Below are 23353 nucleotides of genomic sequence, written 5' to 3'. Positions count from 1 at the left end.
TGACGAACTGGCTTTTTGGAAAGGTGGCATCCTATGACCGTGCCACGTTGAAAGTCACTGAGCTCTTCTGTAAGGCCATTCTACTCTCAATGTTTGTCTATAGAGATTGCATGACTGTGTGCTCGAGTTTATACAACTCAGCAACGGGTGTCGCTGAAATAGCTGAATCCACTAATTTGAAGGGGTGTCCACATACTTTTGTATCTGTATAGTGTATTTGGTAAAATATAATTCCTCTACTATACAGTAATGTGCCCGCGCAATACTAACAGGTAGCCACTAGAGGACGCAGTTAGCATTGCGGTCAATAGCTTCCAGGCAGCATCCTGTGCAGAATAAATAGACAATGGTTTAACAGTATTTGTTCAACTAAATTGTAGAAGCATAGGGCTGATAATCTTTATGTTTAATGGAAGTTTACAAAATTTGGAATGCCAATTAAAATGCATGCAGATTTGCATGTAGGCCATTAAGTGTTGATTACTCATGGCAATTAAATTACCTTTGTTTATTGTTAGACCGGGCATAATGCATGCTGAATGCGGGTCTCATACTGATAGCTTACCTCAGCCGTGAAATATGTTTAACATACATAAGGTCCAAGTGATTGCATAAGAAATAGGCTACAAAAACCTGACAAAATTGTCCCTGGACTAAAAATAGTATAAATGCATCAAAGTATGCCCAGTAGGCTACAATCAATTAATTTGACGTGATGTCTACACTAGAATAACTGACGACATGACTAGAATAACTGACGACATGAGCAAGTCACATTTTTGACGGCATATAGCCTAAATGTTGTATTGTTCACAGGATGGGCATCTCGGTCAATTTCTCCTCTTTTCTCCCCTCCAGACAACAACATACACCTTTGAGTAGAGGCGCGTCAGTGACACAAGCGCGGTCCAATAATTTGTCTGTCTGGTTACGGACAGAGAGCGTGAGAGCTTGTCGGGGCCCAATCAGCGCTTTTGTATTGCCTGCCAGTGCCGGGGACTGACTGGTTGTGAGTATTTACTGCAGCGCCCCAGGATCCCAAAGCCAAACCCGAAGCCAGTGGAACCTGCGGGGTGAAGGCGAGTCAGGTGAGACCGAGGATTTTGCCGCGGCCTATCTGAAGTGAAGTTTAACTAAAAACCTCAATGCCCGGATCATGGTTCTAGATGTGCTGAGGCTCCAGACTTCAGTCCAACTGAAGTACTGGGACAATGTGAGATGAGGAGCGAAATAACGGTTACATAGTAGTTCTATTGGGTTAATAGTGATGCGCTTTGCCGTTATTTTTAGTTCCAAAATGTAGGTAATGAGAGAGGTCTGCCTAAAACAGCGGACACAAACGTTGATAATGTTTTAACGTTCCAAATTTGTTTACATTATAGCAATAAACGATACAGTGAGCGCGGATCATATTGATAGACATAGAGCAGAATACTTTTATTGTTTAATCTCGAGTCCCTTGAGGTTAACCTAGATTGGTTGGGGGGGAAATGCGTCTTCGTGGTGTCGTTATGAACAAAATGTTAATCTGAAACCGATGGTTGTAATTTGATTGTTGAAATATATTTATCAACGTTGCTACGATCGAGTTCGTGAATATGAAGGATATTTTTTGAGCGAACTGGAGACAAATGGCATGAAGTGTTGTGCATATGTCATACAATAAAATTAATTCAAAATGCATCAGCCATTTACGTAAGTGAAGACGTGTTCACCCTCTCAACTTGTTTCCTAGCCCTATGCAAATGGCCACCATGGTTGGCGATGACAAGTGCTGTTGAAGGAATCAGTGATTGCCTGTAGTGATACGCGGGGCAACCAGATGATCAGAGTTCTTATCAGTTGACTTTAATCAAATTTTGTTCAGCTGGTGTCAACTTCGTTTTTTTCTTTGAGTTTCATGAACATTTCAGTGGCAGGTCAATGTATGACAGGTTAATGTATGTTTCAGTGACAGGTCAATTGAGGTATTTTTGCATCAGAAATGTCACTTGTGAAAACCAATAGATAAGCAGATAATCTATTTTGTGTATGTAAGTGTTTATTATCATTTTGTAACTTGTGTATTTATTCCCACTAGGGTTAGACTTTACCTCTGGTTTTCGTGACCAACACAGAGGGACAATGTTTCACTAGTCAGTGCCACTTTCCAGGAATCCAATAGTAAATCTTTTCCATCCCTGAGAACTACTTGTTCAAACTATCATGGCATTTACTCATGGAGGTCAAACAGAGACCTTACCACTCCTATGCAGTTGCACTGAATTATACAAAGATATAACGAACCGTAACAAACGGATAAAAAGCCCAAATCTTTGATTTATGCCAAATTTTGACTGTCATGTTCCTGATGATTTATTCCTATAAGAACTTGTCTAGTTGACTTTGACTTTTGCAGGTGAGATGAAAGTTTGGAGATTCCTCTGCCATACATTTTATTTTTGGAATAGAAATACAGTAAGGGGATGGACAGGTGGTTGTCTAACCTTACGTGCTCTTTTGCCATTCTAGTCTCCATTTGTAAGTCTCCTGGCTGCAAATTATACATCTCTTGGGCTGTTTATCTCCAGAAGCAAATTGGACTGAAGTGTGCCATTAAAGGAGCACAACCAGGGTTGAACTGAAGTGGGACCCGAACTGGCAACTCTTTAGGGTTCATATACCTCTCATCATCGTCACAACACAAACCCTGACATGAGTGGTTGGCAGACGATGTGTGGGTTAATGTAGGTTAGAAGCAGTGTGGATGGTTTGAAAGGCGTCCACAATACAAACTCCATAGAACTAATCTGAATTTCGCACATCATGCGTTTGTATGCCCACCCCCTGCCCCCCACACACATACCCACCTCTCTCTCTCCCCCCCGTGTGACGTCACTAAAGGCTTCATATTAAGAGATCATTCCATATCCTGAGGTTATAGACCGGCTCAGACTGGCTAGCTCGTTAGGACAGTGCTTGGCACCACAGGGGAGCAGAAAGGAGAGATAATGGGTGACTCTTGTTCTTAAAGGGACAGGGGGCCCAACTCTGTGACCCATGTTCTAGGCTAGGCCTTATCTACCTAGATGGGATAGGCCTTATGGCAGATGCAATGCATTTGTGTATGGGCAATTCCACGGTAACAGAATGATGCTGAGACTGACATGTTTCACTTTAAAATGTATGTCAAACAAAAACCAATGATTACAAAGCTAAACAAACGATACAACAATGCAGAATGACTACTTAAACAATTTCCACAGAAAATTTTACAAAAACACATGTACTTGAAGAACAATGCAAACGCAGAATGACGGGTTGTGCTCTTTTGTGCCGTCCTTCTTTTACCGAAATTTGCATCTGCACTGTTCTTCAGCTAAATGTGTTTTTGTAACATTTTCTGTGGAAATTGTTCAAACTCATCCTTGTGCATATAATTTTTTGGTTTGTTTAACTTTGCAATCATTGGTTTTTGTTTGGCATACACTTTAACCCAATGAGTCCCATCGTCGTGTTTTGGACTTTTGACCTTTAAACATCATGTGTTTGACCTACAGACCATCAGGGTCTGAGTGGCGCAGCGGTCTAAGGCACTGCATCTCTGTGCAAAAGGCAACACTACAATCCATAGTTCGAATCCAGGCTGTATCACATCCGGCTGTGATTGGGAGTCCTATAGGGCGGCGCACAATTGGCCCAGTGTTGTCCAGGTTTGGCCGGGGTAGGCCTTCATTGTAAATAAGAATTTGTTCTCAACTGACTTGCCAAGTTAAATAAAGGTTAAATAAATAAAAAACGAGTATGTGTGAGCTAGAGCGGTGTTTGTGAGACAAGGGCGGATCCCGAAGGATCCCGAAGGATCCCGAAGGGGCCCAGGGCCGGATCTTTTTATAAAAACGTCTTTAGACTTTAGACCTGTTTACAAAAACATCAGAATGATTTGTGCTACAAACTACTAACAGCTATCTATGGAAGGCTGAGACCCTCACAAACACTTACATATAACACGTTTTGCTCTATGACGCTCACAAGCTACACAAGAGTCGTTAGAAGATAAGGGGTTCTTATAGATATAACATCATAGGAAATCCCAGGTGTCTATTGTGTAGTGTCTATAGTGTCTATTATGCTGTAATAAGCTCACATAGTTGCAGTCACAAACTCCAAACTCCACACAGTTGTCACTGACTAGCTGCATATTAATTTCCCAGTGAGCAAACAATTTCTGTATTTACAGCATTCATATAAATTAATTTTTATCAGGTTTTTGCTTTGGCTGACCATTTTTTTAATTGACATTTGTCAATAAAACTCATGAATGCAACTGTTTGTCAAACGGATTTGAGTTTTACTTGTGCGCAATGGTTGTCCTGAAAATAAAACGATAGTCCTAAAACACTTAATTGGCTTAATATAAGGGCTGGACCAGGAGATAATTGAAAGTCAGATAAATGAAAAGCAGATTTTTGCTGGGGTCTTGGGACTGATAGGGTTAAAGTGAAAAATCTGAGTCTCAGCATCGTTACCTGTGGAATGGCCCATTTTCATAATATGCATGTACATGTCTGTCCATCTTGGTCCATTTCAAAATCCTCTTAACAAACCTTCTGTCTCGATCAATCATGGTTCGGCTATGAATGATCGGCTATGAAAAGCCAACTGACATTTACCTCTGAGGTATTGACCTGTTGCAGCCTTTACAACCACTGTGATTATTATTATTTGACCTTGCTGGTCATCTATGAACATTTGAACATATTGGCCATGTTCTGTTATTATCTCCACCCGGCACAGCCAGAAGAGGACTGGCCACCCCTCATAGCCTGGTTCCTTTCTAGGTTTCTTCCAAGGTTCAAGCCACCGTGCTTCTACATCTGTATTGCTTGCTGTTTGGGGTTTTAGGCTGGGTTTCTGTACAGCACTTTGTGACATCAGCTGATGTAAGAAGGGCTTTATAAATAAATGTGATTGACGTATCATTAGGACAAAGGTATGGATGTCTTTCTAGGAAATTCAGCATCTCCACTGTAAACAGAACACACAACTCTGACATCTCTGCTCTCTCCTCCTCTTCTTCTTGCTCCCTTTGTCCCTTGCTCCCTCCTTTGCATAGGCAACCGCAGAAATTAAATTGATTAGTGGTGCGGTCTATAAATAGACGGGCCATAGTTGCCATGGCAACCATGTGATAAGTGTTGTGTGATGAAGAACTGGGCCTCCTAAGTGTTGTTGTAGTGTAGTGGGAGCAGGAGGATGGGTGTGGGTGACAGTGTGTAGGTTCATTTGCCTGGATTATGTGATCTGACACTAACAGGTGTGTGTATGATATGATATCACAGTGTAATGTTGGACTGTGTGTGTGTGTGTGTTTTGCATTTGCTTTGTGCTAGATTCATTGTGTGAGTAAATGGATTCAACCAATTGAATAGATTCTGATTTTTTATAAAAAAACTGACTTTTTTGTCAAGGTGACCAGCTATCCCTTGGTTTCCCATGGACACTGTTTCCTAATCAGTCTCATGTCAGGAACCCTCTGTACTCTGGGGTTGATCGTGTGATGAAACCCTATTGGTTGTAGACAACAACCCCTGATGCCATCACTGCCATGTCCTAATATATTTTTCCCTTTCTTTTCAGTCAATACAGTTTTCATCAGGCTACATTTATGAGATAGATAAACTTAAGGCCCTGTTAATTATTTGTATCCTGTCCTAATTTCTCTCCTCCCCCCCATAAACACACTGATCTTGAATGGAGTTAGATATGATTGTGTTTGATTCCCTCCTAATGACCACAGTGACCCGGCATGAACCACCCATGTTCTTTATGAACGGATCATTACATGTTATTATAGTAATAATGGTGATTTATAATGATGATAGGATTTTTAGATTAGCCTTATAGTCATTCTAGGGATTCAGTCTGACAGTACATATTCATTTAAATTAAATACAACTTTATTTATCCCCTCGGGGGCAATTATGAAAGGCAAGTCAGTTACAAGCATCACAACACAACACATATAAAAGTAGCTAGTTTTAATATTACACAGACCAAAGAATAAGTAAAAAATATCACCTTAGCAGAGGACAGAAAAATGTATATTTTTAAACCTAATTTCCAGCTATTCTACAAATGTTGCCATGGAGCCGAGATTTTTTGTTGTTGCTGTTATTATCTAATCTCCTGCAATTCTACGCATTTTTGCATGTCTAATGCGGTGTTCTTATGCTCAAACATTATAACAAAATGAATGGGAGCCTGATAGTCTAGCATTTATTTTGTTGTATGTTCTCAAAGATTATAGGCTATTCTATAGGTCCATTATCTTTTCTACATACTTTCTATTTGGTTTTAGTCATTTAAGTTGACACTGAAAGTGTTTTTCCATTTCAAAAATGTATTTCTAAATATGTGCAATGCGCCAAAAATGTAATCACGCGACCCACCTGGTCCTGACCCACAGTTTGGGATCCACTGCTGTATGGTATTATGTTGGAACAAAGGTTAAAACAAGATTTTTTGGTGTTAGTGTTTTTTCAGAATTTAGCTCAGGTTTCTCACACATTAAGTCAGGAATCATGGGTGAGATCATGGCTGATTCGTTTCTTCCATTCGGTTGCAACTTGCTAACAATGTGTTGTCAAATGTGGGGTGATCATCAGTACTCCATTATTTGCATACAACCTGTGTTCTCTCATTGACAGGTTAGGCTGAGATTGGTGGGTTTCTAAAGCTGCTTCTGCACTGACTTCTGCTAGAACCTTATTGTTGCTTGGTAAACTAAGTAAATCACATCTCTGTTTGTAATCTACTCCTCATTCACCACGTACATGCACATACTTGGTCCCGACATAAATTAAAGCCCTTGGGACTATATTGCTAACAGTACGACATAAGCCCTTATTCGTCACTTCCCTTCCCCCCTCGGGGTCTTGCAAACACAACTATGCAGCATATGTTTACGATAAAAAAAGTTGTATTTTCTCCCCAGTGTTTTTTGAGGGATGGATGGAGGGAAGTGGAGTTAGGACAGGGAAGGGGGAGGGAGGGAAGTGTTTTTTTGGGTGCGTTGTTGGCATCGCACAACTGTAGGAAAATGGAGGAGGGGTGGGGGTTGAGGAACAGGAACAAAGGAGCCTTATGTTGGCATGGTCTCTGAAATCCCAGTGTGTGTGTGTGTGGGTGCGTCCGTGTGTGCGTGTCTTCTCGCAGGGCTGGGTATGGCTGAAGAATACTGTACATATCTTTATCTGTTACTGTGTCGAAGTCTTCTATTGTATAGCTCTCTTTTACAGGATATAGGCTACAGTGACTATGATATATACTGTATCGTAGCAGTCTGTCCGTTGTCCCTGTAGGATTGTTTATTTTGAATGCCAATATGATCATAGTAAAAAAGAGAAAGGACAGTAAGACAGATTTGTGTATATCACTGCATCTTTTATCCAAGGGTGCTGGTCCCAGTAGAATGTATTTTGTCAAACCTCTACATCACTTCAACAGTAGCTTCACTTTGCAGGATAATGATTATGTAGCTTTGGGGAATGTTAGTGTGTATGTCTGACTGTCTGTCTGTGTCTGTCTGTGTGCTATTTAAGTATGTCTGTGTGTGTCTGTGCTTATGCTGATCATCCCCTCTCGTTTACCATCCTTCCATCTTAGCACCCCCTTTTTCTTCCTCCTCTCTTCCTCTCGCGGTATGGAGGCGTCTGACTTGTGTTGTTTGGCAGCGGGCCCAGAGTGTGGTGTGTGTGTGCATTTGTGTGCGCATGTGTGTCGATGCGTGTTGGGGTTGGGCGCTGTGGGAGGAGACTGGTGAGAGAGGGAGAGAGAGATAGATGGTGGTTTGTTGCAGCTGAGGGAAACAGTCATCACATTATATAAGGAGCAATAGGGACAGAGAACGAGGGCGGGGGGGGCAAGAGGTGCTGGGTAAAGATGGTCACATGTACACACACAGACACAAAAACACACACCACAAGACAATTCTGATTGGCTTGTTAGCCACGTTTGGTTTTACTCACACTTACTCACTATTCTATCTTCTCCTCATCTCTCTCGCTCTTGCTCTTTCTGTCTCTCTCTCTCCACAGTTTTCTATGTGGGTTACCACTTCCTTTTTCCCTTTGTAAAGGAAGTGGTAACTTCCATGTCTCATGCATGATGACTCTCTGGACCTGGAGAGAGAGAGTAGTAAACATATTTTTTTGTATTTTTTAATTGCTACAATGAAAAATCATACTATGTGTGTTTCATTATAAATGGGTGTGGTAGTGTGTGTGTGTGTGTGTGTGTGTGTGTGTGTGTGTGTGTGTGTGTGTGTGTGTGTGTGTGTGTGTGTGTGTGTGTGTGTGTGTGTGTGTGTGTGTGTGTACACAAGAGTGCTACCATTTCTACATAGCAAGGCATTATGCTCTAATTATAACCAGTCCACCATCCTAGTCCCCTGACAACCCCTCCCCCCACTCCCCCCCTCTTCCTGGCCAATCCTCATCACTCTCCAACTTCTTCAAACGTATCATTGGTCGAAGTTGCAGGGCAAACTAACTCCCTGTGGCACAACCTACATTGTCTGCCTGTGCATCCTCAACCAACCTTTGTATGACTCAAGTGTGTTAAATACAATCGGATTTGCGCACACACACGGTGAACCATTTCAGGGCCTGATAGAGTACATGACATATTAATTAATTGACCGTCTTTATGCGCACGTGTGTGCATGTTTAAGTCATCATATGTGCCCATGCATGTTACAGTAACATATACACACACACACACACACACACACACACACACACACACACACACACACACACACACACACACACACACACACAGGGTACAGTATACATCCATATAGATACATAAAGCCCTCAAGCATGTTCTGTCTTGGGTACATATCATATTACATACCCCTTCAACTCAGACTGGAGAAGGTCAGGAAGGAAAAAGTGTGGGTGTGTGCCTTTTTCTGTACCTGCAACCATGTTAAAGGACAGAAAGTATTTCTCCCATTGTTTTCTGTTGGCGTTGATGGAAATATGAACTTTTAGGATAGAAGTAAGAATAATGATTATTGGAGATGTAACACAGTTGTTACACATGCTTATTTGACTCTTAATTCAATAGGATAGCTGTTTGTGCTGTACTGTGTTAGCCTGCTGCTAGTCTATGGTTATGGGACAGGGGTAATGACAGATAACTGTTAGCACTGTCTGAGGTGGCAAAACAAACAATATGGTGGGAGAGCAGCAGACCTGTCAGCTATCCTTCACTATGGTTGCTGCAACATTTTTCCATTGAAAATGAGCAACTTATTATAAACTGGGGAATTTTGATCAGTCGAAAGGGTCCCACAGGGATGTTGGCCCATGTTGACTGCAATGCTTCCCACAGTTGTGTCAAGTTGGCTGGATGTCCTTTGGGTGGTAGACCATTCTTGATACACACAGGAACTGTTGAGTGTGAAAAACCCAGCAGCGTTGCAGTTCTTGACACACTCAAGCCAGAGCGCCTGGCACCTACTACCATACCCTGTTCAAAGGCACTTAAATATTTTGCATTGCCCATTCACCCTCTGAATGGCGTATACATATACAATCCATGTCTCAAGACTTAAAAATCCTTCTTTAACATGTTTCTTCCCGTTCATCTACACTGATTGAAGTGGATTTAACAGGTGACATCAATAAGGGATCATAGCTTTCATTTCGATTCACCTGGTCAGTCTATGTCATTGAAAGAGCAGGTGATCCTAGTGTTTTGTACACTCAGTGTTTTACTGTATTCAGTTTGTCATGTTAATGGACAGATATCCACCCTGTGGTGCATGCTAATCGTCATTAGCATGCTAACCGAACCCCATGCTATGTCAATCGGACTAACAGGCTAATTCGCTAGCTAGCCATGTAGATTTTACTTTTTCGTTTTTCTTTTGGATAGTTTTTTTGTAACGTTAAACTAGCTGGACAGCTTGATGAATACCATTTACACTTACTAGCTTATAATTGTGAAGCAAAACGTTTGCTAAATCTAGTTGTCCTTATGTCTGCATTGCCATTGTTTTTTTTATTTTTTTTTATTATTTTTTTTTTTTTATTTTTTTTTTTTTAATTGTTTTTTTAAATTTTATCCCCTTTTCTCCCCAATTTTCGTGGTATCCAATCGCTAGTAATTACTATCTTGTCTCATCGCTACAACTCCCGTACGGGCTCGGGAGAGTATGCCCACTGTACGTACAAGTGAAGATATGTTCTTTCTTTGCTTGAGTAGAGGTTTTCATTGTTTGTGTTTGAGTTGCACATTTAAATATATGTCATAATCATGTTGCTCTTTTGATCTTAGAAATTCTTTGTTTTATCTTAGTACAAATAATCACGGCTAACTTAGAGATGTTCCTACGTACTCCTCTCCATCCCTTTATCCCTGTCTCTCTCTTTTTCATCCATCCAGTCCAGTATGGAGCGACTGAATGAGGAGGCGGTGCGGCTGAGCCTGCTGAAGCGAGGCCTGGACTCCTCCTCGCCTGCAGGCAGCGCCACGAGCAGTGAGCGAGATGATCTGCTCTCCAAACGCATCAAGATGGAGGGCCACCAAGCCATGGAGCGCCTCAAGATGCTGGCCTATCTGAAACGCAAGGACCTGGCTGGCCTGGAGGGGGGAGGATTGGGAGGGGTCTCAGGAGGCGGGGCCCTAAGGGGTGAGGTCAAGGGTCATGGGTCTTCAGGGGGAGGGGCTTATGAGGAGAAGATCAATGGGAGCCTCCGTGGTCAGGTTGTGGGAGCCCATGGCATGGTGGGAAAGAGCGGGAAGGAGAACATGGGCGAGGAGCCAGTGGATTTCAGCGCCCGGAAAGGGTGAGTGGAGGAAGAGAGAGGCGGAGTACAAGAGGATAGGAGGGAAAATAGAAATCCTTCTTACAATTAAGAATCAGTCAGTCAGAGTTGAAAGTGTGTGTGTTCTTCCACAGTGACGTGGACCGGGAGCGACACACACCCTCCCCTGATGTGATCGTCCTGTCAGACAATGAGGCGTCCAGTCCAAGAGGGCCCAGCCAAGGAGAAGAACGCCTGAGGGCAGCGAACCTGGAGATGTTTAAGGTGTGTGTGTGTTTGTGTGTGTTACAGCACATATTAGCGCAGTCTTGACAAATGTTGAAGTATGTGCATATTGTCTTTTTGTGTGTATGAGTGTTAGAATAGTGCATAGTTGTATAGGGTTAATACATTATTTATTTTTTTAAACATTGTGGACCACTCAGATAGTTTTGAGACACTGTAGGCAAACAGTACAGATATTAATTTGGTATTAGCTATAATACATTATATCATCTATACATCATTGGTATCAGCTATAACACATAATCTATACACAAAAACCAAGTACAATAGATAAAATGACAAGTTTTATAGTTGTATATGTGTGTATGGAGAGGAATGGCAGAAGTGGGTACAGTATGTGTGCTCATTTGTTTCTATGTGTGTGCTTCAGGGTAAGACAGGGGAGGAGAGGCAGAAGATGATCAGGGCTCTGAGAGAGGAGCTGAGGCTGGAGGAGGCCAGGCTGGTGCTGCTGAAGAAGCTGAGGCAGAGCCAGATGCAGAAGGAGAACCTGGTGCAGAAGGTCAGTCAGTCACCCACCCGATGCTGTCCCATCCATCCTCTATACTCATCTGCTTCAGTCATTCACTCGCTCATCCCTCTGTCATCCACTGCTCACTCTGTCACACTCTCAGCCACCGCACTCATCCCGCTCTCACTCTCTCAGCCACCGCACTCATCCCTCTCTCTCTCAGCCACTGCACTCATCCCTCTCTTACTCTCTCATCCACTGCACTCATCCTTTTCTCATTCACTTGCTGCTTATGCATTAACACTTTACACTCGGGGGAATTGGCCTATATGGATAGGGCCTAAACATAAAAAAGAAGCATATGCATAACCATTGTAGCAATTGAAAGGGAACACTTTAGAGATTACGAGGAAACAAACAGTTCACCTGACACAAGAATCCAAACATTACACTGTTCATTTTATCTGCATTTTACATTTCTTGTACTTTCTGCAGCATTTGTTGATAAAGAAATCTGAAAATACTCTGGACACATTCAATAACACAATGAGAATATCCATGCAACATTTGGGGTAGATGCAGTATAAGACGAAACAATTTCAGGGTCAGAGGCCAAATTGGTGTCTCCAAGTTGCTACACACCACACCTATGTGTGCACAGTTCCTAAGTCATTTAAATACACGTTTATGAGTCAAGGAAAGAGCCTTCAACTATTAGATTCTCTTTTGAGCTCTCCTAGCTGTACTGTTAAGGAACTGAAGCAAGCACCCTTGTATTTTTTTGGTTTGGAACACAGCCCCGCATCCACACCATCACACAATTATTGTTGTTAATGCAATCCAAAAATGGTCCATTACAAATTGCAATCAGGGTTAGGTGTGCATATTTGAATGCTTATTATATTGCCAACATGAGTAGCGAAGTTCTATAATCGGATTTTTAGTGTTAGGCTTTCACAAGGCACTTCAGAGAAACAGAATTTTTGGTGCGCATGGAATGGAGCCATGGGTGCATTCAGGTGCTAATTCACGGATCATTTTCTTCACATTACGCCGAATATAGGCTCCTTCTGTTCAGAACAATAACCTAGGGTATGACGCCGTAACTGTACATCAAACATAACAATCATTAATGCCAAAGTAACCCAATTGGCGCGAAGGATGGGGGCATCTTCTTGTTGCAGGTGGTGCTCCCGCTTGGAATGTCTGTCAGTTGATTCCCATGTCATGTCTTGCTGCCATGCTATGTTGTCGTCTTAGGTCTCTCTTTATGTAGTGTTGTGGTGTCTCTCTTGTCGTGTTGTGTGTTTTGTCCTATATTTTCATTTATTTTTATTTTTAATCCCAGCCCCCATCCCCACAGGCCGTCATTGTAAATAAGAATTTGTTCTTAACTGACTTGCTTAGTTAAATAAAATTAAAATTAAATATACCGCTTTAAAACGGATACCCAGAGCTCTGACCTAATGTATAGTATGTTACTATATTGCTATCCAATTAATGCGCATATCAGTGACCAAATCTGCTATTTTCACCCAATATAGAGTGAAAAGGGCTTACCTATAAGTTGCTTAGGATAAAAGTACAGGTAAATAAGCTTATTACATTAGTATTATTCTATGTTTGACCCTTCTATCACCTCTACCCTCCGTCCCCCTCAGGTCCCTGTGGTCCAGAACACAGCGTCTGCCCTCCAGAGCGGTGCCGTCCACGGTGCTCAGAGCATGAGCAAGATGTCTGGCCGCCCTGGCCACCACACCCCAGAGCCCCAGAACCATCGCACTGCCCAGGTGGGCTACAGCATTGCACAGGTGGGCTACAGTACTGGTTCTCTTAGGGTTCCCTTTGTGCCTTGGGTCGGTCACAATGCAAGTTGGGCAGGCGCAAGGAAGCCAAAGTTGGGGGATGGGATTGAACAATGATTTTTAATATTTTGCTTGAGAACCATCTCACAATTAAGCAGTCTCCTGTTTCAATAATAGCACAGTGGTGCCATCTCGTGGTATGAAGAGGCATTATTACCCTCTTAAATAATCTCTGGTGAATATGAGCAGGAAAATGACATGACACTGAAAACCGACAAACACCACCACCCATGTCTTACTTATGATCTTTTTCTCCTTCTCCTCCTTCTTCTCCTCCTCTTTCCTCTCCCAGGGTCACTCGGTGATCAGGTCAGCCACCAACAGCTCCATGTCTCAGATGATGATGTCACAGAGCAGGGTGATAGCGCCCAACCCTGCCCAGCTGCAGGGCCAGAGGCTGGCACAGCAGAAGCAGAGTGGCATGCGCTCCTCGACTGGCAGCACTAACAACGCCATTAGCTACCAGCAGGTAAACCCCAACGTCATCCCTGTTATTGGTCATAATCATCATAGAGCAGTGAACATTTTTTAAATAAGAGTACAGATTATTATAGGGGATAATGCAAACTTTTTTGAGAGATAATTAGAAAATACTATTTTATTGATGAAATTGTATTTATTGGTTCTCTCAAACTAAAGGGATAGTTTACCCAAATTACAAAACTACATATTGGGTTCCTTAATCTGTAAGCAGTCTATGGACATGGCATGAATACCACTGTCATAGAGGTTCAAAATCAGTTGCTTCCACTCAGATGCCAGGTTTTGAGGGTTGTTATATCATTTTTAGCAGATAAATGTAGCTGTCATGCCATCAGACTTAAACTTAAAACCACTGTTCTGAATGACGGGTATGGTTCTCTGTGTTTACTTGCAGTCTTCCACCCAGCAGGTGGCAGCTTCTCAGCGCTCTGGCTCCTCCTCCTCCTCGGCCATCTACATGAACCTGACCCACATGCAGGCGGCCGGAGCCGCGGGAGGGGTCAGCGGGGTGTCGGGGGTGGGGGCGGTCAGCCCCTCAGCCACACACAGCCCAGGGGGGACATCGGTGGGCTCCTCCATGGCAGACACAGCCAGCAGTCAGGCAGCCGCTAAACTTGCCCTGAGGAAGCAGCTGGAGAAAACCCTGCTGGAGATCCCTCCTCCCAAGCCGCCGGCGCCGCTCCTCCACTTCCTGCCGTCAGCGGCCAACAGCGAGTTTATCTACATGGTGGGCCTGGAGGAGGTTGTGCAGAGTGTCATTGACAGTCAGGGTGAGGGAAGGAACTGGAACCCTTTTGCTGATGCCTAGCTAGCCATTTGTCCTGCACACAACCATCAAACCATCAATGTTATCAGATGAGTCGGTTTGGAATTGGGCCCCTCTCCCCTCATTGAACTCTTGTGGCTCTCTCTTTAGGTAAACTGCGTTTGCCCTCCTCCATGGAGCCCTTCTCGTGTGCCCAGTGCAAGACGGACTTCACCCCTCACTGGAAGCAGGAGAAGGGTGGGCGCATACTTTGCGAGACCTGTATGTCGTCCAATCAGAAGAAAGCACTGAAGGCCGAGCACACCAATAGGCTGAAGAACGCCTTCGTCAAGGCTCTACAGCAGGAGCAGGTCAGCATTCTATTGGCTCCCCGTTGCTCTGTTCAAGCAACCATTGTTTATAGGGAGTGTGTGTGTGTGTGTGTGTGTGTGTGTGTGTGTGTGTGTGTGTGTGTGTGTGTGTGTGTGTGTGTGTGTGTGTGTGTGTGTGTGTGTGTGTGTGTGTGTGTGTGTGTGTGTGTGTGTGTGAATAACCATATTTTACTAAATGTGTCACAGGAGATTGAGCAGAGAATCCAGTTGCAAGCCGCTCTTGCCACCAGTTCAGCTCAAACTATTCCAAGCATCAGTAAGGCTGAGTCTATGAGCAGACATCACACACACAGACAGGTATGTCACTGTCACCGGTGTTAGTAAGTGCTACCTGCTGCAACAGACACCCTGTCATCTAGCATTGTTCAGCAAAGTTGATAAAAGGTCCAATTGTAACAGCTGCATAATGGATACTTGATCAATCTTTTTTTTAATCGATCAAATATTGACTGAATTATAGCTCATAAACCTCTGTCTTGTGTAATATTAAACCCCCTATTTATGAGATTTGGTTGTACATTTTCGGGGGCGACTGGCTGAGTTACTTTGTAAACACTTCAAATGAATTAAATCTGAACTTTTTAAAACTTTACAAAAATGTACCACCGTCTTGTGCAATGATCACTTTCTCTTCTGTCTTTAATCCCCGTCTAAGGGTGGGCGTTGAAATAGATGCATATCAAAAACCACATGTGCCATTGTTGACATTTTGAACTGGACTGGCATGTGTTTGAGTGGTCATTAAAAAGCAATCACAAAATCAATTGGAAAGTGTATTTACAAGCAAGGGTTGGAATGTGCATTGCTTTCACATGGTCCTCTGTAGCTCAGTTGGTAGAGCATGGTGCTTGCTATGCCAGGATAGTGGGTTCGATTCCTGGGACCACCCATACTTAAAATGTATGCACGCATGACTGTAAGTCACTTTGGTTAAAAGTGTCTCGTAATTGGCATATATTATTTTGAAATAAATCCATCCAGCGACGATTATGTGACAAGTGAATTTACACCCCACAAAAAGGGGAATCCTGAGGTGGGCGGGGAATGTGCGTTGATACTTTCCCATTTCCCCAACCATCATCACACCCCCCTTTAGTTGTTGAGGATGTCCCGTGCTGACAAATGGACTCTCCATCTGATGTGTATGTATGTGTGTGTGTGTGTGTGTGTGTGTGAACTCCAGGCGCCTCAGCCCCAGGTGACCCAGTCACAGGCCTCCCTCCAACGGGGTCTGTCTGGTTCGGCCCGGGGCGTCCTCTCCAACTTCGCCCATGCCTCCCAGCTCTCGGTGGCCAGCAGCCTGCTGAGCATGACTGGAAAGCGCAGTGGACAGCTGGGCACTAGTGGGCACAGCCGGGCACAGCAGCAACAGCAGCAGCAGCAGCAGCAGCAGCAGCAGCAGCAGCAGCATCACGACAACCGCCGCCAGCTCTACAGCATCCCTGGTGAGTAAACAGACCAGGGGTTGGGCTGGGGATGGGACTCAGATCAGCCAAAAACTTTATAGACCAGGGGTTGGGCTGGGGATGGGACTGAGATCAGCCAAAGAACTTTATAGACCAGAGGTGGAGCTGGGGATGGTACTGAGATCAACCAAATAACTTTATAGACCAGGGGTTGGGCTGGGGTTGGGATGGAGATCAGCCATACAACTGTATGGACCAGGGGTTGGGATGGGGCTGAGATTAGCCAAAGAACTTTATAGACCAGGGATGGGCTGGGGATGGGGCTAAAATTAACCATAGAACTGTATAGACCAGGGCTTGGGCTGGGGATGGGGCTGAGGCAGGCCTTTTTGACAGTCTCTCACTGCCTCCCTCCCTCTTCCTCCCTCTCCAGGGGTGAACATTGCCTACCTGAACCCAGGCAACGTGGTCGGCCACAAGGGGTCGAGCCTGGCTGACCGCCAGAGGGAATACCTGCTGGACATGATCCCGCCTCGCTCCATATCCCAGTCCATCAGCGGACAGAAATGAACATCACCTCACCCCGACGCAATACCACAACCCTTCCCCACACCACACCTCAACCCCCATCGCATGCAGTGCCTGTTAGTGTGCCTACCAAACTAACCTGTATGAAGAACACAATCAACGAGTTAAAAAGGGCCACCAAACTCTGAAATGACTTTTCATTTGAACGTGATGCAAACCCCTTTTAATTCCTCTTGTTATTACTATCGTCATTAGTGCTATGGATGTTGTTACTACATTGCCGCTACCAGTTATGAGCGTGCCCATCTTTGTGGAGAACCCCTGTCTTTATATGCTTGTGGCAGTGTCCCGAGTGTGGGGTGTCTTTTGTTTTGGATTTATGCGCTTGTTTTTGAAGCAATATTTTTGTCTCGCTTGAGCTTTCCTTACCGGACTCAAGTCTTTGTTATGTCTGGAATTACCAAGCTATCTTTTTGAGAACTGCACCACTCTCAAATCCCTGCTCTTTCTCTGATTTCTGAATTCAACCATCACCCTGTTTTTCCACATTTGGTTGTGTATTATTGGAAGAGAAATTCTACCAGACTGGCCAAACCTTTGTTTTAAAAAGGTGATTGTGATGGTTTAACTTTGACCTGAATCTCTCAAGCCTTTGAGCTTGAGCTTTCGTCAAAGATTTGTGGGGAGAAAAGAGGATGATTGAGACCCTGGAGTTGTCTGAAGTAACTTCTCTAACTGATTGTTGAAACAAGGATGGATACATATCCCACAAAGAGAGACAGCCCAATGCACCACCTGGACTTGGATTGGATGCACCGCTGAAAAAATACTACTCCCATTGGATATGAAGGCACAGAAACTGAACCTATAGCAGAATTGCCCTGTATCCTTTCACCTTTTCATCTGAGGCAGCCTGGGGGCTGTAGTTCAGAAGTGATGGAATTGAGGAGTTAGTATCCTAAAGCATATATAATTGATGGGGTATTGATTGGTGAGATCATTTAGAGGGATTTGATTGGACGAGAGATCATGTGAACGTACTTAATTGGCTGAGAGATCAGGTGAATAAGGTTTTTATTTAATTGGAGAGGATACAGGTATTGGATTTGGTGGGAGGGATCATCCTTAGACTCAAAATTAAGGGGTTTCCCATAGGACCATGGTTTGTACGTATTTAGGAGTGGGAATGCGGGGTAAGAGGCACAGGGGTTCCCTCTCTCCCCTGTTTTCATCTCTTAGCTAATAGGATTTGCTATTGTTCACTCTACCCTGTCATTCAAAGTTATGGATTCCGTTTAGATACTATTTGAACTTTCTTATGTCAACATTATCCCCATGGTGTCTGGGAGGCATTTGAAAACGGTCAGGGAGAGTGGCTAGCTAGCTATTAGCTTTAAACCTGCTCTAAGCTATTTAGATGTTTGGTGTCTTCTGAAATGTTTGCGTATCTGAAAGGTACTTTGCACAGGAGACAATAAATAAATACAGAATGACAAATGCAACTTGAATATCTACATAAATCAAACAGTTATATAGAAAGAGACATTTACAGGATATACAGTACCAGTCAAAAGTTTGGACACACCTACTCATTCAAGGGTTTTTCTTTATTTTTACTATTTTCTACATTGTAGAATAACAGTGAAGACGTCAATACTATGAAATAACACATATGGAACCATGTAGTACCAAAAAAGTGTTCAACAAATCAAAATATATTTAAGATTCTTCAAAGTAGCCACTCTTTGCCTTGATGACAGCTTTGCACACTCTTGGCATTCTCTCAACCAGCTTCACCTGAAATGCTTTTCCAGCAGTCTTGAAGGAGTTCCCACATATGCTGAGCACTTGTTGGCTGCTTTTCCTTCAATCTGCAGTCCAACTCATCCCAAATCATCTCAATTGGGTTTAGGTCGGGTGATTGTGGAGGCCAGGTCATCTGATGCAGTACTCCATCACTCTCTTTCTTGGTCAAATAGTCCTTACACAGCCTGGAGATGTGTTTTGGGTCATTGTCCTGTTGAAAAACAAATGAGTCCCACTAAGTGCAAACCAGATGGGATGGTGTATCGCTGCAGAATGCTGTGGGAGCCATGCTGGTTAAGTGTGCCTTGAATTCGAAATAAATCACTGACAATGTCACCAGCAAAGCAACCCCACACAATCACACCTCCTCCTCCATGCTTCATGGTGGAAACCACACATGCAGAGATCATCCGTCCACCTACTCTGCGTCTCACAAAGACATGGTGGTTGGAACCAAAAATCACAAATTTGGACACATCAGACCAGTCTCCTCTGAACAGTTGATGTTGAGATGTGTCTTTTACTTGAACTCTGTGAAGTATTTATTTGGTATGCAATCTGAGGCTGGTAACTCTAATGAACTTATCCTCTGCAGCAGAGGTAACTCTGGGTCTTCCTTTCCTGTGGTGGTCCTCATGAGAGCTAATTTCATCATATCGCTCAATGGTTTTTGCGACTGCACTTGAAGAAACTTTAAAAGTTCTTGAAATGTTCTGGATTGACTGACCTTCATGTCTTAAAGTAATGATAGACTGTCGTGTCTCTTTGCTTATTTGAGCTGTTCTTGCCATAATATGGACTTGGTCTTTTACCAAATAGGGCTATCTTCTGTATACCCTACCTTGTCACAACACAACTGATTAGCTCAAACGCGTTAAGAAGGAAAGAAATTCCACAAATTAACTTCAAGGTGACTACCTCATGAAGCTGGTTGAGGGAATGCCAAGAGTGTGCAAAGCTGTCATCAAGGCAAAGAGTGGCTACTTTGATGAATCTCAAATATAAAATATATTTTGATTTGTTTAACACTGGTTACTACATGATTTCACATGTGTTATTTCATAGTTTTGATGTCTTCACTATTATTATACAATGTAGAGAATAGTAAAATCAAAGAAAAACCCTGGAATGAGTAGGTGTGTCCAAACTTTTGACTGGTACTGTACATTATGGGTTATGGCAATGCACAGGACTGTACATGCAGAGCACTTAGGTACAGAGAGTAGGGATATTGTTTCTGTTCACCAGGAATCCAGGGTGAATTGATTGATTATTATTGAATTGATTATTGTTCCATCATGATAATTGTGGCTCTATTTCAGCAATGCCTGATGTTGAATTATTTCAGGATAAAATTTAGAAGTAACAAATACTGGTGCATCCATTTATAAAGCAGCAGGAAATATTAACTCCAATTTCATTTTCTTCTTGCAAGCAGGAGTTGCCTGGTTATTGTCTCTTATACCCTGCAGTTTTAAAACATAACATAAAACATATTGCCAGAGAGCAGTGGATTACTCCTTGCCCTTTTTGATAAACTTCAAAAGCAGGTGCAATATTTTGAGACACAGGGAAGACAAAGTTCATTCAAGTATTTGTGCTGAATGTTACTATTTTATCCATTTAGTATCCCAACTACAGTTAGGTAGCCTTACTCCCATATACAGCAGTATAAGCACTATTTTTGTTGCACCCAGATGGAACAGATGTTGTATTGGCCGTGTTCAGTAAGCACCAAACTGAAGCAAATATTTTAAACAGAGGTAGTACTACCTGCACTTGTCCTATAGGGGCGTTCATTTCTGTTGTCCGTCGGAAAACTTTCCTACTGTTTGTGCCTAATGAACACGACCCAGGGTTTGCCGTAGTCCAATAACACAGAACACCCCACAGCTAGATCATTGTTTGGGATGGACAACAGTGATTTTCAGCCTCACTGTTTTTGATAGTTATCTTTGTCCTCTTTGTTGTATGTATGAGTTATGGACTTACTTCATCATCAATATTTCTCTCTTTCTCAAACTATGCCAGATGCACCATTTAAAAAAAAAATGTTTTAAAGAAAGTAAAGGAAAAAACACAGGAAAAATAGCATTTACAGATGTAATTTTTGTAAAGTTTCAAACATTTAAAAAACTACATTTTGCTGACCTGTCTATTCAATTTCATTTCTGACAATTTTTTACAAACAAATGGGGAAAAAGAAAAATCAAGAAATATAATTAACTTAAGAAATTGAAATTGTCAGGTAATATTATCTTGAACGGCTGTAGTTATAATAATGACGTATTTATTGTACATATGCGTTCCTCCTTTGTGGAATAAGACACATTGAATTCAAGGTGGGTATACATTGTATAGAAAAACTAACAACAAGCCATGGATATTGTGAAGCTTGTCATTTTGTTTATTGATCATTGTATATTCCTGTGCAAAAATGTGTGGGGTTTTTCTATTTACTATCAAAAGCATTCTCAACTTTCTATATCTTGTTTTCTAGTACTTAGAGGCAGTAGGATCATCTTTTATGAAGAGTTGTTTGATCTATCCCAGGACCACTTTGTATATACATTGTATGAAGTGCTCCGCTGTTATTACATGCTTTACTTTCAGCAGCATTGATGTTCAGTTAGCGATTAGTTAATATTATTATCAATATCGTACACTTTAAAAAATGTATCCTCGTAAAAATTATTGTAAGGCTTGGCGTAGATCAGACAACTGGAATGGGACATTTCATTATCTTTTTTTCTCCTAGTATATATTTTCCAGGGAAAGGCAGTGCATGGTCCACATATAAGTAAGAAAGAGACTCATGAGATGAACTACCCGCTGTGTGTTTAAAATACAGTCCTAATGGATAAGCTATGTGCTAACCTAGCCATGGTCATAAAGCAAGTCTTCAAATACCCCTTTTAAAAGATGAAGGAGTACTAGATGTTGTGTCAAACAGAGCATGGAATACTCTCAACAACACAACGCAATACTGTCACAATATGACTCCAATGGCTTGCATCATATTCTGTCAATAAAGTTTAAGCGATGTTTTCAACTATTTGATGTGGTCAAATGATGATATGGTCTATGATATGTGGACCTTTATTATGTAATGGAAACATAAAACATCTGAAAGAATACACTCGATATTTGAATAAATAAATGGAATCAAGTGTTTTTTGTGCTGTGGCCGTGTGTGACACAGACACGCCTCCCCTTGCCTGTGTGTCAGGGTCATTATGGTTCTGACTAAAAAGAGTACAGCTACGACCAGAAGAGACTTTAGTAGCAGGTTAGAAGAATTTACGCAGCAGGTTAGGAGAATTAATGTGGCAGGTTAGGAGACTTATAAGGTTAGGAAAAGGGTTAGGGTTTTGCTCTCCTAACCTGCTATTAAAAGTCACTACGGGTGGTAGCTGTACTCCTTATAGTCACATCCGGTCATTATGGGCGACATGGTCTACATCACTTGTCTGTAAACAAGAATTATACAATTGCACAAACCTAAAAAATAAATGTTAAAGAATACCCAAATGATATCCTAATAATCTCCAGGACAGGCTGCTGTATATTCCATCCACCCCTCAACCTAAAGAGAAAATGCATCAAAGATCTTTCCTTATAACAATGTTTTCAGCCCCTTCAGTGACTCCAGAACGAACACCTGAGTATTTACTATGGAAATGTTATTGTGTGGACAATGAGGTAATGATCTTTTTCAGGACATCCAGTCACATTAATTTGGGTTGTGTTTTAATATTCTAAAAAGTGATGCCAGATCAACTTTCAACAAAGTATTTTGTCTTATAACAATCATTGACAAAACTAACATGCCTAAACTGTGGTTCCTTTTCTTTGATAAATATAATATTTTCACACAATTCTGGCTGTCAGTTAAAGAACAAATATAAATCAATTACAAATACATTTAAAAATGATGCTATGATATTATTAACCATATAGCTAGTTAACATAATTAGAGAAGCTGTGGACAATAACAGACACCATCAATATAATAGTGTGGTCACAGTGATGTGCTAGCCATTGCCCGGCTTTCAACGGAAACATAGATAACAAAAAAAAGAGTGTTTTATTTACTGAGGTCCGTTTTTCAGGGGATGACTGCAATGTATTGCGGGGGCAGATAGTTCTGTTGAACCCCAGTACCCATATCTGCTCCCTCTGGACCCTTTGGGTAGCAGAAACAGAAACAACTGCAGGTCTGCAGAAACAACACAGGACATCATAGGATATTTATTACCTTGACAATGACATACAGTGCATTTGGAATGTATTCAGACCCCTTGATTTTTTGCACATTTTGTTACATTACAGCCTTATTCTAAAATGTATTAAGTCGTTTTTTCCCCTCATCATAACTACACACAATACACCATAATGACAAAGCAAAAAGAGGTTTTTAGAAATTTTTGCAAATGTATAAAAAATAAGAAATATCACAGATGGCGCCGACAGAGATGGTCACCTTCAAGTTTTTAGGAAACTATGCAGTATTTCATTTAAAAAAAAAAATGTATTATTGCTTACATTGCTACACCTGGAAATCTTAAGTCT

General features: G+C 42.1%; 1 protein-coding gene across 3 annotated transcripts; it reads left to right on the top strand.

Moving 5' to 3' along the window:
• The first annotated feature begins 795 nt into the window (after positions 1-795).
• On the top strand, positions 796-21955 carry LOC139573606 (transcriptional repressor p66-beta-like). Of its 3 annotated transcripts, none has more exons than XM_071397250.1 (11): positions 796-1088; positions 10438-10841; positions 10955-11084; positions 11476-11607; positions 13218-13367; positions 13714-13890; positions 14314-14674; positions 14821-15020; positions 15228-15338; positions 16225-16486; positions 16881-21955. In XM_071397250.1, exons 2-11 carry the CDS (start codon positions 10444-10446, stop codon positions 17015-17017), a joined length of 2058 nt encoding a protein of 685 aa, XP_071253351.1. In that variant the 5' UTR covers positions 796-1088; positions 10438-10443; the 3' UTR covers positions 17018-21955. The 3 variants fall into 3 exon arrangements, with proteins under 3 accessions (XP_071253351.1, XP_071253349.1, XP_071253350.1); XM_071397248.1 differs by having other exon boundaries at positions 14299-14674; XM_071397249.1 differs by having other exon boundaries at positions 797-1088; positions 14311-14674.
• Positions 21956-23353: the final 1398 nt, after the last annotated feature.

Source organism: Salvelinus alpinus, chromosome 4, assembly GCF_045679555.1.
Source record: "Salvelinus alpinus chromosome 4, SLU_Salpinus.1, whole genome shotgun sequence".
Lineage (NCBI taxonomy): Eukaryota > Metazoa > Chordata > Actinopteri > Salmoniformes > Salmonidae > Salvelinus > Salvelinus alpinus.
Note: the sequence above shows the minus strand (reverse complement) of the source record. Positions and strands in the feature narration are given on the sequence as shown.

Bases quoted from the DNA above. Each gene is read 5' to 3' on its own strand.
- LOC139573606 (XM_071397248.1), top strand. From the start codon at position 10,444: ATGGAGCGACTGAATGAGGAGGCGGTGCGGCTGAGCCTGCTGAAGCGA. The intron at 15,339-16,224 runs GTATGTCACTGT...TGTGAACTCCAG, and splicing joins GACATCACACACACAGACAG to GCGCCTCAGCCCCAGGTGAC. The intron at 16,487-16,880 runs GTGAGTAAACAG...CTCCCTCTCCAG, and splicing joins CCAGCTCTACAGCATCCCTG to GGGTGAACATTGCCTACCTG.